Source organism: Miniopterus natalensis, chromosome 14 (genome assembly GCF_054644295.1).
Source record: "Miniopterus natalensis isolate mMinNat1 chromosome 14, mMinNat1.hap1, whole genome shotgun sequence".
In the NCBI taxonomy this organism is placed as follows: Eukaryota; Metazoa; Chordata; class Mammalia; order Chiroptera; family Miniopteridae; genus Miniopterus; species Miniopterus natalensis.
The window spans coordinates 19,827,113-19,844,757 of NC_142094.1; the positions used below are offsets into that span (position 1 = coordinate 19,827,113).

The 17,645-nt window shown below is 52.3% G+C and overlaps 2 protein-coding genes across 8 annotated transcripts; both read right to left on the minus strand.

Moving 5' to 3' along the window:
- Window positions 1-64: 64 nt before the first annotated feature.
- On the minus strand, window positions 65-14,373 carry ZSWIM8 (zinc finger SWIM-type containing 8). 7 transcript variants are annotated; one of them, XM_087824332.1, is made up of 27 exons: window positions 13,899-14,372; window positions 11,658-11,811; window positions 11,314-11,408; window positions 10,967-11,139; window positions 10,684-10,791; window positions 10,489-10,570; window positions 10,234-10,354; window positions 9,637-9,838; window positions 9,311-9,486; window positions 8,177-8,942; window positions 7,949-8,050; window positions 7,074-7,205; window positions 6,756-6,935; window positions 6,473-6,656; window positions 6,163-6,261; window positions 5,451-5,575; window positions 4,510-4,750; window positions 4,254-4,412; window positions 3,932-4,160; window positions 3,474-3,763; window positions 3,098-3,321; window positions 2,080-2,568; window positions 1,665-1,848; window positions 1,391-1,567; window positions 1,104-1,223; window positions 672-850; window positions 249-542 (listed from the first exon to the last, which is right to left on the minus strand). In XM_087824332.1, exons 1-27 carry the CDS (start codon window positions 14,104-14,106, stop codon window positions 339-341), a joined length of 5,403 nt encoding a protein of 1,800 aa, XP_087680458.1. In that variant the 5' UTR covers window positions 14,107-14,372; the 3' UTR covers window positions 249-338. The 7 variants fall into 7 exon arrangements, with proteins under 7 accessions (XP_087680460.1, XP_087680459.1, XP_087680458.1 ...); XM_087824334.1 differs by having other exon boundaries at window positions 65-542; window positions 672-782; window positions 1,689-1,848; window positions 7,949-8,942; window positions 13,899-14,373; XM_087824333.1 differs by having other exon boundaries at window positions 65-542; window positions 672-782; window positions 7,949-8,942; window positions 13,899-14,373.
- A 1,870-nt stretch (window positions 14,374-16,243) lies between these two features.
- CHCHD1 (coiled-coil-helix-coiled-coil-helix domain containing 1) lies at window positions 16,244-17,480 on the minus strand. The gene is made up of 3 exons (XM_016224111.1): window positions 17,357-17,480; window positions 17,113-17,231; window positions 16,244-16,532 (listed from the first exon to the last, which is right to left on the minus strand). The coding sequence occupies exons 1-3, from the start codon at window positions 17,478-17,480 to the stop codon at window positions 16,428-16,430; spliced, it is 348 nt and encodes a 115-aa protein (XP_016079597.1). The 3' UTR covers window positions 16,244-16,427.
- Between the last annotated feature and the right edge of the window lie 165 nt (window positions 17,481-17,645).

The window sequence follows — 17,645 nt, forward strand, 5'->3', positions numbered from 1 at the left end:
TCCCCTGCCACAGTTCAAGGTTCATCTGCTCATGGAGGAAAAGAAGGGAAAGGCCCAGGCAGACTAGAGTAAAAAAGAAGTTTATATATTTATAAATGCCAAATAAATACCAGAGGCCACCCAACGCCCCCTGCCAGATGGGGCTGCTTCCCCCAACCCTAGGCTTCTAGGGTCTGAGACATCTTGGCCCCAAGCTATAGCCCAAGAGCAGCTGCCAGTCTGGGCTACCAGGGAACTGGGTGGGGATGATCTGTCCAGCCAAGATTCATTCCCCCTGTGTGAGGGGCCCCCATAGCCACAGGTTTGTGTCCCTGTATAGGGCCCTAGGGTGGCCAGATTCAGGGGGAGAAGGTGGTCATCTCGAGTGAGACCCGCTGCCACAGCTCCTTGGTCTGTTTGCTGCGCTTGAGGTTCTGCAGGATGTCGTTGAACTGCATCATGCCCATGGGTGTCAGGCAGAAGGCGCTGCGGGCACTGCGGATCGCGTTCACAAAGTCGTCGTAGTCGGCAGGGGTCAGGTGAATCAAGCGGTGGTGGATGTACTGGAAGAGGGTGTGGAGGATGAGCTACTAAGCCCAGAACCAGGCCCCTCTGCCTTCACATGCTGGGTCATCTGTTCCATGCCTGCCTAGGAGGTGCTCCACCCCGCTCCATACTTCCTGGGTTGTCACCTGCATGTATGCCTGCTGGCAGCGCTGCACCAGTTGGTGGAAGGCCGGGGCACGCAGGTGGTTGTGGGCATGAGCAGGGCTCAGCCGCTGCAGCGTCTCCATGACGATCTCCTGCAGCACAAACGGGCTCAGCACCCCCTTGGCTGCCCCCACACAGAACTGGTGCACGTAGTTCACTCCTGGGGGGCAGGGGGAGGGGCATGAGACGGGGGTGGCCACCTTTGCCCTAGGGACCCAACTTTTATCTCAGCTCTGACCTGGCAGAGAGCCTCCCTCCACCCCAGGAGCTGAGGTAGCCCCCCGCCCCCCGCGCACGCACACATACCCGACCAAGGCCTCAACTCTGAGCAAGAGCTAGGAAGGAGGTCTGGGATAGGAAGGTGGGGGAAGCAGGTGGGGGCGGACAATGGTCCTGGGGAGGGGAGGTGTTACCCAGCTTTGCTGCCAGCCCCAGCAACCATTTGACATCATCAGTGTAGGGAGGGGAGCGGGAGAAGTTGTTAGGGTGATCGTTGTGTGCCCGGCGGCCCAGCATCTCCAGTGCCAGCATTCCTGGGAGAAAAGAGGGGGCACATGGTGGGGATGCATCCTCTTCACCCTCTACCCCAACCTGGTACCTGACCCCACAGTAAGCAAATTAAGAGGTATGGGAGGGGGTTGTCACTGAAGAGCCTCTGGCACAACTGCAGGTAGGGGTACAGATAGAGACCTCCTCTCACCAACACGGTAGGCAGCATGCAGGTGGTGTAGGCTGTGTGGATTGACAGGCTGACTGTGCGTCTCTTCCTCGGGTGGTGGAAAACCCCCGCTCACCAGAGGGCTGGGCTGTGTGGTCAGGGCAGGCAATGAGGCACCCTGGATGGCTGGAAACGTGGATGCTGGATGGACACTGCTCACTGAGGGATGAGAGCCACGTAAGGAACTCAGCCCAAAGAGGGGCAGAGGGAATTCCCTCCCTACCTCCCCTGCCCAGTGTACCTCCCCTCCATTCACCTGGTCCCTGTCCCCACAACTCACAGGCCACACTGGTGGGCAGTGGGAGCCCTGGCTCTGTGTGATAGGGATGTACTGTGATGGGTGCCATGGAAGGGACGGGGAAAGACACAGCAGTGGCAGCAAGTGAGGGGGGAGTCACCGAGTAAGGGTACTGAGCCCCCAGGAATGCAGGATGCACACCCTAGAGGCAGAAGAGAAAGAAGATAAATTACATTAGGATGTAACACCCACTTCAGGCCACAATTGGGTAACCCTACATTTCATTTCTTAGTTGGGCTGAGCCTCCCCGACTCCCACCACCTCACCGAGGACTCTTGGACAGCTCTATTCTCCCAGAGTGCCCCACTCCAACCCCCATGAACTCTTAATGTTCTCCCACATGCCGAACCCCCCAGGAGAACACTGGTCTCACCTGTGGGTATGCAGAGCTGGGCACAGGGAAGACGGCAGGCCGGGGCATATGAGGCATGGGGTGGGCGGGGTGAGCTGGGTGGGTGAGGTATTGAGGGCTGCAGGGCAGATGGGGCTGTAGAGCAGTGTAGGGGTGCAGGCCAGGGGAATGACCATGCCCCAGTCCTGGACCCGGATATAAACTGGACCCCACTGAGATGACTGGCACCACTGTGGCTGCTGCTGTCACTGCTGCTGCTGCCACTGTCACTGGCTCAGTTCCTGGCCCCCCCCTGCCCTCAGGCAGCCCCCGCCCAGCCTCCCCAGCTGCCCTGATCCCACTGGCACTACAGCTTGTAGCCCCTTCACGGGCTGTGGATGAGCCACCTGCTGTTTGCTCATATAGCCAGAACCACTGGTGAGCAACCTCAAACAACACTTCGGGGTATACACCCCCACCCTTAGCCGCCTCTTCCACCGCCATGCAGGCCTTCTCCAACATCAGGTTATCCTGGAAGGGAAGGGCACAAACAGTTAAAGGAGAAGGGCTTTGCTCAGGGATAACATTCCATCTCCCCCCGAGGTGGCTGGTTTCCAGGGAAGCATCACAGGTTAGGGCCAATGGTCAGTCTGTCAGGACAGTGAAAGCTTCACACAAACACTGAACAAATACTTGCTGACTAGTGGAAGCCAAGACTCGGGTTACAGTCCCAGTTCCTAATTAACTTAGCCACTCCGTCCCATCCAAGTCCCATCACATTCCCGAGGCCTTCCCTAAGTGCTTATCTTGGTGCCTTAACTATAGGCCTCTGCTTCCTTATTTGTAAAATAGGAGCAATCTTAACAGAGATGTAAGATTAAAAAAGTAATGGTTGTGAAAGAACACTAATATGTCAAGTGTCATCACTGAGAGGACAAATTGGATAGCTTGTGAACTATATAGTATATAGGAGTCAAGAGCTGAGCCATCAGCTTTCCCCATGCCCAAACTCCCTGCCCAGATGCCCCAAAGCAGGTCCCCAGATTGCCTGTAGAAATACCTGCTCCTTGCACTGCACCAGCGCCCTCTGGATCTCATTGGGGTTCAACGCATGGGCATGAGGCAGGCAGCTTAGGGCTAGCTCCGCAGCCGCCCTCACCATATTGGAATCTCGTGCCCGTGATGCCCTGTCAGCCAGGGATGCAACCTCAGGAGGTGTCAGGTGCCCATCCCAGCATTCTACCAGTATAGTCAGGGCCGCACTGCCAATCTCCATTGCTTGGCCTTGGGGGAAAAGAGAAAAGCAGAGTAGGGTTAGCATGAGCACCACTGGGGGTGGGAATGGTGTCTATCCAATCAGTAACTCCAAAAGGATAAGGCTCTTATCTCCATCAATTAATCCCCTTCCCATACCCAAATCAAAACATTGGATTTACCTGTAATCCAGGAAACGTGGGAAGAATAGGTACGTGAGAGCCAGTTGGGAGAAACAAAGTTGTGCAGGCCAAGGGCATAAAGCCCAATCTCAAAGGCGCAAAGGTGCAGGTTGCGGTGAGGACCCTGGTGGCCCCCCGAGGAAGATGGATGTGTGAAAATGGAAGTGCTGCTGTTGCCCCCTGCCTTGATCAGCACCGTCTTCGCCAGCTCGAAGTAGAAGTGTGCAGCTGCCTCTGACGGCTGATTGGGTACATGGGGGGCATGACTCTCGGGACGGCGGCCCTTGTACCTGAAGGGGCAATGGGGTTGGGGAGGGGATTGGGGTTTCTCTGAAATGGGTGTCCAGGTACGTTGTGAAAGACCAGGGTAAGGACATTGGGGGTACAATATTTGGATTACACTAGGAATGTGGCTCTGAGGGCGGGCCAGATCAGAGATAGGTATTTCTTCCACTGACCTGCCAACTTCAACTGTCTTCGCCCGGGCCCCTCCACTTGCACTGGCACGGCGACTTCCACTGGAAGATGAGGAGCCCAGGGAATCTGAGGAAGAGCTGCTAATGCTGTCACTGTCCTGTCCTCTACCCCAAGAGGTGGGGGCCCAGCCCCCTCGAAGTGGCCTCCGGCTTAAGGTGGGGGAGCTATCAGATGTTGTCTCAGGAGCACTGCTGTCAATGCTGGCCATGCCTAACCCCCAAAAAGACAAGTCAGTCTCAGGAGCTCCAGAAGTCAGACTTCAGGAATATCCTTCCCACCATGTCATCCTATGGGCTGTCATACCTGTGTGCTTCTTCTTAGGCCGCCCTGGGGAGCCCCAGCCCCGTCCATTGTAGCCTCCACGACTGCCAAGTGCCAGGCGGCTGGGAACCTTCCCTTCCGGCCTTGGAGTCAAAGCCGCCTCAGATGGGAGACCCTCACAGGGAGAATGTGGGGAACTTTCTAGGTGGGGAAAATAGGACATTGGGATTAACCCAGGAAAGGGGACCCCAACATGGTCCCATACCATTCATCCCCCTGCCCAGTGCCCCCACCTCACCAGGCACATTCTTCTCTGTGAAGCCCTCAGTGGGGCCTGGCCCAGCCCCTGCCACACTCCCTGGCTGAGCAGACCCTCCAGAGCCTGAGGTCAGTGGTTGCAGGGCCCCCGGGGCTGATGGGCCCCCATGCTTTGAAGGAGACCTCTGGCTGGCTGTGGCTGGGCGGCTAGATGAGTAGAATGAACTCAAGGTCTGTGGCTTATGCGTCTGGCTCTCCCGGTCCAAGAGTTTGTCCAAGATCTGGAAGACAGAGAAATGTTGACAGGGTGCCTTTATCTCCAGACTACTGTTACTTTCCTATCTCCTTGAAACAGCTTAATACTACCTCCTCAGGAAGACTTCCCCAGTTGTGACAGGAAAACCTCCTAGAACAGAGATTTTCAACCTTTTTCATCTCATGGCGCACATAAACTAATTACTAAAATTCTGCAGCACACCAAAAAACATAACTTTTTGCTGATCTGACAAAAAATAGGTATAATTTAGATTCATTCACACCTATTGAATGAATAGGCTATTGTGTTGGCTATTGTCAGTGCCCCTGACTAAATAGTCAGGTACTGCAGGTTTTAAAAATTCTTCCAACACACCGGTTGGAAATCCCTGTCTTAGAAGATAGGGGCTGGCTCAAATATCTTGGCATCCTCTTTAACACTTAGCACAGGGGTGAGTATACTAATATCCAGTAAGTATTGAACCAAGTCAATGGATGACTGACTTTACGCCCTCTGCTTCTTGTCTTCTACACCCCCCCCCCCGCCCCACCCAAGCACTCCTCTAATAACCATTGGTCTCTCTTGTTCTTTATGAGGTATTCCCAAGATTCCCCACTTATCTCCTATGGGCAGAGTAACTATTTTCTCATTGTGCTGGAAACCCGAGAAAGATGGTGGAATCTGCTCTCTTTGCCTGTCAAAATCCCAGAACCTCAGTCTCTTACCTTTTTGAGCTTGGCCTGATCATCCTTGTAAGTGATCATTAGTGCCAATGCCAGGTCACCCTTCTCCCGACGTGTGCCTTCACACAGGAGGGGATGCTCTGCCTCACTCACTGTTGTCTTCATGCCTGTGAGGAGGAGGGGTCCTGGGGATTGAGAATGGCATAACTCCCAAGACAGCAAAGACAAACAGGCTAGGGCTCCTCAGCCACCAGCATGTGAGGTAAGGAGTTCTCCTGGTCGAACCCACATCCCCTATGCAAGGTCCCCATTGCCTGTTACACCCAAACGAGCTAAGATCTGGTCTGCTTTTTAGGACCTTCATAACTTGGTCCACTCTGCCTTCCCGGCATATCCATCACTTTAGGGAAGTTAGGATCCTCGCTCCCATGAAGACTTGATTGCCCCTATATATTTATTCATGATATTTTGTTCCCCTACTTAGTATTTAACTGATCTTTTAAGCCATGTTCCATATTCTACCCTCCCTGAGGCCTTTCCCTAGATTTTTGTTTTACTGCCCTTATAACACTCAAAACCCACCGCACACACTTTTGTACTAAATTGTTGACTGTCTCGTAGGCACTACTTGGTTCATATGTCATCCTGGTTTTCCCATTACCATGGCACCCTTTCAGAACAAGGCCCACGTCTCATGCCCTTAAAGGTCTGGGCCAGGCTTAGCTCAGATGTGCTCAAGACACTACATACTCACCCAAGGCAGCAACTGCTGCCTCAAATCCCAGCTCCTCATCCCCAGGCATCTCGTTGTTCCAGTTGCGACTTGGGGGCCGGGAACCCGTGGGAGAAACCACTGGATGAAAGTTGGGGTAAGTCAGGCAGACAGAAGTATCATTGGAAAAAATGAAAGGGAGGGAACCCAAGACCCTAATCATTCCAGATACTCCTATAAAGCTGCCAGATGGGTCCTAGGCAATTCAGAGCCTTGGGGCTCTTGGTTTTTCCTTAGAGAAAGCTACCCCTGCCTCAGAGTTCCCCACTTACCATGGAATCAGGCACCATACCTGGAGCACAGAGAACATCAAAGATGAAACTGGCCAACATGAGAGGCAAGACAGGCCGGTAGTCACAGAGCGTCCCCTCCCGAAGCTCTTCTGCCCGGCACCGCATGGTACTCATCTCACTTGGACCCAAAGGAATCTTCTTGAGCAACGCAGCCACCTCAGACTCCTGGTATGCCAGCTTCACCTGAGAGCATAAGAAGGAGCTTAGACCTTTAATACCTCAATGGAGATCAAGATGTAAGGCTCTGAGATTACACTACATGGCTCAGACAGAACCTCTGACCTCTAAGGCCTTGGTAGAAGCCGGGGGCCGCTGTAGCTCCAAGGCAAACATGCCAACTCGAAAGGCCAAGTTGTGGTGCTCTGGGCGCTCGCTTAGCACTGTCAACAGGAAGGCCGCCTTGGTCAGCGTGTTGGTAGCCACCCAGGTCTGGCGGCTTGTAGATACCTTGTTCTTCTTGCCCTAAACAGAGAAGCACAGGAGGCAGGCAGATGAGTCTGGCTCACCTTGGTGGAGGGAGGAGGAGGCTCTCACTTGGGGTGGGGCATGGAAGAGGGTTAGGGGTAAGTGAGGAGGGCAGGGGAAGGAGGTCTCTCTCACCTTGGCGGGGGGCGGCTCTACCTTGAGGTCGGGTGGGTTGGCTAGCAGGTCCTGGGCAAGTTCCACAGTGAGACGGGAGGCCTCATTGCTGTAGCCGTGTGCATGCAAGGCCTCGGCACAAGCAAATAGTACCTGGAGAGAGGACATGGGCACCAGACAGGTTGAAGCCCCAACTTCCAAAGGCAGGACACCATACTCACTCATGTGGCAAATATCCTGTGAGCACTTGTTATATGCTGGGCCCTATGCTGGTCCTGGGTATACCACAGGACTTTAGCCTGGTTTCAGAAAAAGACACACAAACCAGTGTGAAGTCAGCTACTGCAAAAGGTCAAGAGGAGTACAGGTAAGAGGATACCTCACTGGGACTTGGGCATAGGGGCAGACTCAGGGAAGACTTCCTAAAGAAAGTGATCTGTTAAGATCTCTGAGACCTAAAAAAGGGAAAGGAGCTAACCAAATGAGGTAAGGGAAGAACATTCCATGCAGAAAAGCCAATCTGTGCAAAAGCACAGATGGAAGAGAGAACATGGCAAGCTATGGGAATGGTTTAAATGACTGAAGTATACAGGACAGAGTAGCTAGATGAGGCTGGAAACATGCAAAGATCAGACCAAGTGAAGCCTCACAGGTCATCCCAAGCACTTTCGTTTTTTAAACTAAGGGCAATGGGAAATCACTGGAGTTTTAAGCAGCACAGTGACACAATCAGACATTTCAGGAAAACTAATATGGAAGCACCAAAGAATGGACTGTAGGCAGGGAAGCCAGTTAGGAACCTGCTATAGGATTCTAAGTCATGCCATAAGCATGACTTAGAGCCAGATGGCCCCTATCCCAGCTGTGGCTAAGGCACACCCTGAGAGTCCCCTCACCTCCATGCGGCTCTCCTGTTCCAGTGGCTTCAGTCCGGCAAACAGGTCGTGCTCCTCCCCAGTCCCACCCTCGGCCTTTTCTTCCTCCGCCCCAGCTCCGTCCTGGGCATTCAGATAATATGCCTGGTAGTCATCATCCTCCTCTCCAACCGTAGGGGTTGCCTCTTTGGTTTTGGGAAGCCCACTGCCACTCTCATCTGTGGAAGGGAGGTCATCCCGGGTACAGACCTCCCCAGGTAGTAGGCCAGGAGGGCCAGCAGAGGCTGTGGGAGGCTCAGGCCCTTCTGAGAAGTACACGCCACCATCTTCTTCATAAGTATCTGGGGGTTCAGGAAGGAAGGCAGAAGGGCCTCGGGAGTCACCAGAGGAAGGGCAGGGTGGTGGACTTTCAGGGAATCCACCAAAGGTGCTGGCTTCTGCACCTAGGGCCAGGCTGCTGTCATCCAGGCTCATCTCAGCCAGATCAGGCTCCAGAGAGCTGTCTTCACTGCTCAGCCGTCGCTTGCTCCCGCCACCTGCTGAGCCCTTGCCCCCACTGCCAGCCCCACCCAGTGCCTTGGCTTTGCCCCCACCTGGACCCATCTTATGCAGAGCCTTATCTCCCCCCTCAGCTGAGAGGCGGCGGGGACCCCTCTGTGATGAGGGGATCCCCTCACCCAACCCCTTGCGCTTGGCCCCAGGCTCCTTGGGCCGAACAGCTGGCTCAGCAGGAAGAGGGCGGGGCCGCTCCCGGGATTCCTCCAGGCCCCCAGATCTGGAGGCACTTGGCCGAGGGGGCAGGGCTCGGGCCCAGCACAGTGCCAGCTTCCGGTCAGTGCCGCTGTAGGTGACACCGGGAAGCGGGTAGGCCTCTTCCCAGTTGAAGTAGCAGGCCTCCACCGCTGGCCGGAAGCCAGGGAACAGCCGCTCCAGGGTCTTCTTGTGCTGTCCCCGCTTCACATTCTCAATCACCTTCAGTTGCCACTGGCGGAGCTGCGTGCACAGTTCTCGGCGGCTGTGGAAACAAAACGGTGACGCTGCCGGTGGGCTATACTCTGCACTGAGAAGGGATGAAGGGGGTGGAGGAGGCATATACGGCCGAGGAGGGGTAGAGGAAAGGACCCAGTGAAGAACTTAAGTTAGCCAGCCCCATAGACATCACTCCAACACTCAGGGATTTTGGAAAGTGGGTACTGTTAGGGGAGGGAAGGAAGAAAGCCTCTCATTAAAGGGATTCATAAATCACTGACTAACCCTAATGCTCAGCATCTCCCATTTCCCTAGGGCTAGAGAATGGTACACCTGTGTATGCACAAGATGAGGCTCGGTCTGTCTGGGGCTGGCCCAGTCTCCGTGCTGTGGTGACCGTAGGAAAAGACTCACCGCTGGGGGCTGAGTGCAGGGTCCAGCACAGCCAACCTCCATAGTGTGACCATCTCGTCACACATGCTGGCACATGCATGGGCTGCCACCTCTGACTGCCCATTGCTACGACCCGTGTGCCCACTGGCGCTGCTGTGTGAGGCTGAAGTGCGCACGCTATACCACCAACCTGTTATCTGGAAACAAAAAGAGCTCTGAGATGTGCCCAAGAGCATGGAGAAAGATAGAGCAGACCTCTCAGTGTTCCAGTCAGCGAGAAGGAAATGAGGTTAAAGGGAAGGAGAAAATGAACCTTCATGAAGCTACACCCAATTCGGGGGGGTTACCTGTTCGTAGGTGAGGCACTGGTCAGTGAGGATTTCCAACAAGGGGGCAGCATTGCTGTCCCTCCGTTTGAACATCTCCCGCACAATGCTAAGGAGGTTCCAGACGCCCTCTGGCTCTCGGCCCCTCAGAGGGCGCAGCAGACATGCCCATTCAGCAGCGGCCGGAGGCTCCGTGGAAGACAGATACATGGAGTTCACGTCACTGGGAAAGTAGGAGAGGGGAAATGATGATCCTAAGGTGGGACTGAATGAAGCAGATGAAAGTGCAACAGGGCTTTGACACAAAAGGGGCCCTAACCCAAAATACAGAGTATACAGAAAAAAGGATGTCCATGACAAAAATTCTTCATCTCCCCCTGCCTCAGTTTCCCAACTTCTCAAAGGAAGCTCTACATAGCTAAGAACAGACCACCCTGTGACTACATAAACCTATCATCATCCATTGATCCATTAGTGACATCTTCTGTGTGCCAGACACAGTACCGGTACAGGGAATAAAAGGTGGGAGGTGTAGGTATTAATAGAACGAAGGATCCGTCAACAGCCTGAGGGATGCTCCCCTTCCACCAGAAACAGAGATAAAGAGATCCAATTTACCTGAAGACCACAGGAGAGGGGCCACAGAACTTGTGCAGTGTCTTCTTGATGTTGTCAGTAAGTGTTGATTCATCCAAATACCAAGTACTCTGATCAGAGGCTGAGGGCCCTGCTGTGGGGTCTGGGGGTGATAGGCAGTCAGTCACCTAGAGATATGGGCCTGGATTCGCCTGACAACAGCAAGCCTTTAGTAAGTGGTGCTCTGTACTACGAGCTTTCTATCATCCTACTGCCCTTCTTTCTCACCACACTCACCTGGGGCTCCACACACTGTATTGATGGCTGTTGACTGGGAGGAGAGGAGTTCATCCAGGAGACGCTGGGCTGTGGGGAGGATCTGAGTGGAAAAGAAACAAAGGCATAGGTGACCCAAGGAGGCCTGCGCCTAATAGGAAGGCTGATAATGCAGCCCTGGAGCTAGATAGAGGAGGGTGTGCCGACCTCACTCACCTGTTGAGGGAGCTCACTGATGAGGTACTGAGCAAACTTCTGCAGCTGGTCCCTCTGCAGCCGAGACAGGGACTCTGAGACTGGCGCCCGCAGGCAGACTGCAGAAGCCTGAACGGAACAGATAGAGAAATAGAAACATCTGAGAAAAGGCTTGCTGATGTTGGAAAGGGCTAGAGAGGCAGAGTAGGGGAGGTGAGGGGGCTCACATGGTGGTCAGGCATGCAGCAGAGAAGGGGGGGGGTGGAGCGTAGGATAGGGCCAGGATAAATTGGGAGGGCCTCACGTTGTGGATGCGGAAGAGACAGAGTGCCACGACATGGGTGCACCATTTAGCCCCAGCCCCACAGGTGCAGCTGCAGGAAGTGACCCGGCAACGGTCAAACATCACAGCCACGTTGTAGGCCCCTTTTGGGGGGACCATTTGAGGTGGCACCACTGTAGCACTTAGGTGGAACCCTGGGGAGAAACATGGGTGTGGTCAGGAAGAGCCATCAAGACATGTCTTTGCCCTTAACTCTAGTCCTGCAGTTATTCAGATAACCTGCTGCAGCTTCTTGTAGCAAGACCTTAACTCATAATACAGGGGATGGGAGGAGCAGGGAATGCCACAGGGCATGATGGGATTCTTACCTATCTGCAGTGGGTCCTTCACAGCCCTCATGCGGAACAGCTGATCCCCTCGCTGGAACTCATCCGCACTGCCATTGGCCAGGCATGAATACAGCCTGGGAGTGAAGAAGAAGCCATAGCCACAACTCAGCAAATAACCTCTACAGACCCTGTCAGAGACCACAATGCCCTGGGCGCTCTCTCCCCAGTGTCACTCCCTCTTGGGAAAAATCCTAGGCACTCCCTCCTCCCCTTGTCTTCTAACTATAGCCCCAAATACAATATCTCCTTTGTTGTGTGGAAAGCCCAGAACACTGTGTGAAATATCAGGACTCCACTCCCCACCATCCGTCCTTTAGCCTCACCGAATATCCTCTTCATTTTCAGGGAAGCTCCAAAAAGCAATTCGGAGCTGTAGCTGCTCAGGGACCGGGGGGTAAACTTTCTCCACCACTTCAAATGGGATATGAAATGCCACCTGCTTTGCTGACAGTTCCACCAATGGGATCACCAGTCCATCTTTGGTAACAAAAGTTGCAGTGAGGGGAAATAAAAAGAGCCATGATCACTTGGTACCAATGCCAATGCTACATCTTGGGCCCCACCTTTACTATGAAAGAAAGGAAAGATCGGGATGAAAAACCAAAGGACCCTCCTGTCAGGATGCAGGAACTCCATCTGGGGAAGGAAAGCTAAACAACCCCAGCCCACAGCCTGCTACCTAAGGTCTAGAACAGAAGATACGAGGGATATCCCAGAAACTCCTGGTCAAACAGGTGTGTTTCAGGACCCTAACAGGTAATGCCTTTCATAAGCCTCAGCATCTAATTTCCCATATACCTAGCACTTTAGATTCGTATTACATTGTTAATGTCTCTCCTATGACATGCTCTTCTCTAATTGCTTCTATACTATCCCTTTTTCTCTAGATGACTCCAGGCCTCTATTTAAGGAGGAAAGACAGACCAGAGTTTAAAAAGAGGGACCTTCATTAACAAGAGAGGCTGCACTTCCTTTGGCACACCAGAACCCTGGCTTCCCACAATGGAAGCTCTGGGGCAGGGGGGAGAGGTAGGCTATCCCAAGGGAACCTAGCTGCTGCTCCTGGAATCACCTGGAGTAGGATGGAGTTACCACTCAAGGTTTCCCACTGTTTTAATAAAAAGGCAGTGAAACACAAGAGACTGCATATCTCATCAAACTGTTAGTCTGATTAGAAACAAGATCAGAAAATCATGGAGCTGAAATGAACCTTAAAAAAAAAAAAGTTAATCTCCTTATTTTACAAATGAGCAACTGAGAGTAGCCTGGGATGGGAGTGGGGTGGGAGAATGACATGATTTCCTAGATTTTAACCTGTCCAGGAAGATACCAACATGTTAAAAATCTTCACCACTATGACTTCCCTCAAAGTGAGGGAGCTCTAAGTCTCCAGGCCACCCACATGCAAGTATGAAAGAAGCAGAGAAGCCATAGAAGAGCCACAGTGATGCTATGACCTGTGTACATGTGTGTGTCCAAAGAGCATATGCTCGCTCTCCAACTGAAGTTGAATACTACCACTCCTAAAAAGTAACACGTGTACATTTCTCTCTGCCCTACAGGGGTGCTAGAAACCTCTGTGGGGCAGTTTGGAACACTGGACCCTTGCAATGGCCAGAGTAGAATCACAAATCAAACCCCTCAACATCTGAAAAGGGCAGCTTCTACTGAGGCCCAGGACAAAAACTGTGCCTTGAGAAAGGCAGAGAAAGGATGTGGTGAATCCAGAGCCTGTGAAACTTCTCTTACCATTACTCTCCTCTCCATCCCCTTTAAAGCAAATTTCTTCACAGCACTAACCAGTTAATTCACGGAAAGACCCAAGGACGAAAGAAACTCACAGTGAAAAGCAGGACGAGTGCTCACAAGGAGACTCCAGAGACAATTACCTACAACCTTCCCCAGGGCCCACCAGATGATGAAAATCTAAGACTCTAATCCAGTGGTCCCAGCCTTGGCTTTTGACAAATGCTCAATATGGCGAGGAACCCAGCGTCTGACCTAAACCTATGGAACTATGGAATCTCCTCTCACAGATCAGTTCACCTCCACTTTCTTCAGAGTGGAATCCCTTCTCGGTGAGGCTGGGATCAGAGATCACCACCCTGACTCAAGACGCTCCCCATGCACTTTGCAATGGGGCGACACACCTCAAATGGTTACTTCTTCACAATCCACCTTCTACTCACATTCTCCTTAGGCTGCGCTTGGTAAGTATTCCCAAGTCCGAGAGGATATTCTTTCTTACCCACCTCGAAGGCAAATGAACAACAAAATATCTACTTTCTGACGCTAGTAATCCTATCCAACCCAGGATTTCCCAGCCATCATCCCAAATCTCTCTCTCTCTCTCTCTCTCACACACACACACACACGGAGAGAGAGAGAGGCTTGTATGGAGAAGCCACCCCAAAAAGAACAGAGAAGCGAGACCCGAAGTCCGTTCAAAGCTTGGTACGCGCGCGGTCCGGGACAGCTCCCGGGCAGGGACAGCTCCGGGCAGGGCCGGCGCCCCAGCGGGGCCGGAGCAGGGCCTGCCGCGCCCCTCCCCCGCTCTGCCTCACCTCGCATTCTGGTACCGCCGCTGCCACCTCCGCCACTGCCGCCAGTGGGGGAATTGGGCCCCGCTGACTGTTTGCGCCATCCCCGCCAGTTCTGGCAGAGGCTCTCGGCCTCGGAGATGAAGGAGCAGAGCGAATCCTCCTCAAAGCGGTCCGAATCCTCGAATGAGAAGCGCTCTCCGTCCTCCCACTCCGCGAACATCAGCTCCATGGGGCCCGCACCCCCCGGGGCCCGGTCCCCCCCCGCGGATCCGGGGCCTGGGCCGCCGGCCGGGGACTGAGGGGAGGCCCGGGGCCTGAGGGGCGAGCCGGGGCTGGGGGTGGCCGGGGCGCTCAGGGCGGCCGTGCCGGGCGAGGATCTCAGGCCTGGGAGCGGTACGGAACCGGGCTTCGCCCAACTGCGAGGTGCGAACGGGGATCGCGGCCAGTCTCCGAGACTTAGGGCCCGTACGAAGCGCTCGGCAGCCGGGGCCTCTCGGTGGCTGCGGCACCGCCTCCCCCATCAGCTGATCTGAACTTCCGGCCGCGCCAGCCACCACCACTTCCGCCCTCGCGCGCTTCAGGACCTGGCCGAGTACGGGCAGATGTAGGCGCCCTGTGTGTCTAATTGCTGCATTTCCTGCTTTTTTCCTGGAACCCACCCTCAGATACGATAAAAGGGAGCCAACCCCTAAAGGTAAACAGAACGACTACAGATCCCAGCAATAACTCGGCATCCGTAGTGTCCCTAAGGAATAAACATTCGCCAGGCACGCCGGGAATCGTAGGCTGTCAAGCAACAACACAGGAACCACTGGGTATTGTCCTAACTCCGGATAGGCCCCGGGGCCGCTTCACCCTCTGGGAATTGTAGTCCAGAAACCTGCATTCCAGAAGACTTTATAAGGTCTAATCGGCGAAGCACCAGGAAAAGAAGGCGTTTGATTTCAGGAAATGGTTGTGCTTTTTGTCAGTGGGCCGTTGAGTCTAGAAGTTCTTAGCCTTTTGTGTGCCCTGGACCCTTTTGTAGCCTGGTGAACCCCCTTCTCGGATTGTTTATAAATGCACAAAATAAAATTACAAGAATTATAAATCAATTATGTTGAAATACAATTATCAAAATATTAATAGAAGAAATTTGTAACATAGTAATATTTATTTACATATTAAATAAGATCCAGCAGCAAGTGTAAATAGCTACCATAATTTTGAAGCTAGTGACGAGCATAAATGATACTGAGGTATCTGTAACAAACTGTAGTATGATATGAAAATATTGTGATTTCATATAGCTATTGCTAATGATACTGTGGTTTATTTCCCACAGTCCTAACTGAAATGCTAAATTAGCTGTGGTTAAAGATAAAAAAATTTTCCCATCCATGCTCACAGAAATCTTGCTGGGCATCTATTGACTCTAGGTTAAGGACTCCTAAGTCAAGTCCACTGAGCTTCTTCCCATGGCTAAAAGCCTGTTTGCAGAACCAGACAATTGCTATCGGGTATGAGGACTATAGGAAGAGGTAGCTGTGGGGGATCAGGGAGGCAAAACCCCTTCTTTATCTTAATATCCCACTGGAGCTTTAAAAACCCCACTGATCCCTTTGTGCACATAATGCTGGGAGGTACAAAGCAAAGTTTAACTCAGTTATGACTGAAAGGGCTGAATATACATAAAATGCTATAGTTGTTTCTAATATCACGGGTGGGGATGTCACAAAATAAATGCTTTCAGCAACTGAGTGGTAACTTAATGAGAGAAGTAGACAGGCGACACACAAAGAAGGTGACTGCCAGTTAAGTCACAATTTCACCATTTGGGGGAGTCCAGTGGACACCTCCCTAGAAAATAGAAATGAATGATAATCAGCTGTATGGATATTTGATTACTGCCACGTGGTAATGAGAAACTAGAGTTGCCAGATCTTTTCATTTTTTAAAAAGAAAAGCTAAAAAGTGGATTTTTTATGATATTTTCCCCCGATTTTTAAATGTGGTCAGCTAATATAAAAACAAATGTTTAACTATGTGGGCCAAATTAAATACATCTGCAGTACCTTTGGATCACTAGTTTGTGAAGTTCTGATATTCGGGGAGTAACTTGCAGGGGCTATGAACAAAGTAGGCCGTTACTAAATACTTACAGGTGATGGCAAAAAAACCCCCTCTGTATATAGGCAGACTTCAACATCCTTAGTGCATCCAAAGGCAAGGGTACTGAATGGTGTAAAGGACTTCAAATGCAGCATATGACGAAGGTTTTTGTTCTGCTCCTGAGGCAAATCAGGGAGCAAAGAACTCCCAGAGTCTAGGGGAGGATACAGGATTCAAGTATGGAGGGAGTAGCTAATCCACAACAAAAGGCCAAGTTCTCTTCAGAGGAGTTTATTTCAAGATAAAGCATAACTTCCACCCAGACAATAATTCCAAAGGGTGAATAAAGTGTTTTGCCTCCTTTTACCCTTCAAATAGAGCACGGCAGTGCAAATGTCTCTAAAACACCTCTGCATATTCTCAGAAGCTACAGTCCAGTCATTGAAAATGCTTCTCCATTCAGCTGACATGTGATTTGTTAGGAAACCTCTGTAACAATATATTCACTTTCTGGGGGGGTAAATTCCCATACTCTCCCTGGATCGATCTCATCTTTCGGGCTGCCTGAAAACACAAAACAAAAACAAAAATTACAGCTCTAAAGTTTGTCCTGACCTAAGCCAACAGTTCTCACAACACCCCCAAACACGTTAAGATATTCACCACCCAGGAGAAATCTGTGTCATCTTCTCAGGCCCTTTTCAACAAAAGGGACATGGTACCTACAAATGACTAGGATCTGAAGCTACCATGCCAATTAGCAACTAAGCCTGGGCTGGAAACCATACAATCTGTCCTTCACTATCTTTAGTTCTATTTCAGAAAATAATGTCTATTTGAGCAGCAATTTAAATTTCACAAAGAGATTTCCCATGCATTCCCTCATTTGACGCTCACAAAGTTCTGTGAGTATTAACATTAACTTCATTTTACATCTGGTAAAGCTAAAGCTCAAAATGACAATGCCTTCAAAACTGTAACCTTTCCTACTTTGGCGTTGGTGAATTAGCTCCTAAAACTTTCCTCGCCCTTTTAGAATGAGAGGGCTTTACCACCTAGCAAGAGGCAGGGAAAACCATTAGTTGTACCGCCCCCCCCCCCCCAACCCCGTTATCCTTCCAAGAGGCACTCCAGGAGCTGTCACCTCAGCCTTCGAAGCACAATCAAAGAAGTCCTGGATCTCTTTTCTGCACGCTTCGTCGCGGAATTCATTCTGTTTCCAGCAAGCCATCATCACCGACATCTCTGTGATACAGGTCGCCTCTGGAGGGTAAAAAGGAGGGGGACCCTCAGTCACAGGGAGGCCCTTACCTTCCAGCCCTCCCACCCAGCCGCCCCCCTGCACCCCTTGCTTCCGCTCTGGAGCTTCCTCAGCTCCGGTTGCTCACCGCCCCTCTCCCGGCGCCGTTCCCCGATACGGTTAGCTAAGATGAGGGGCTTGTTCGGCTTTAGTATGGGCTTCCGCGGGTTTCCTAGCCGCGCCAGGCGGCCCCGCAGGCTGGGAGTCGCCATTGCGCACCAGGCTCCCGGCAGGCTCTGCGGCGCCGTGCGTGACCCTGCGTGACCCCTATGAGCTCGACGGGGCTTGGGGCTTGGCCCCGGGAAAGCTGGGAGGCTCGTTTGCTTGCTCCCGTTTTCACTTGGCCCGGTCGCGTCGACGCTGGCTGAGACACCGGA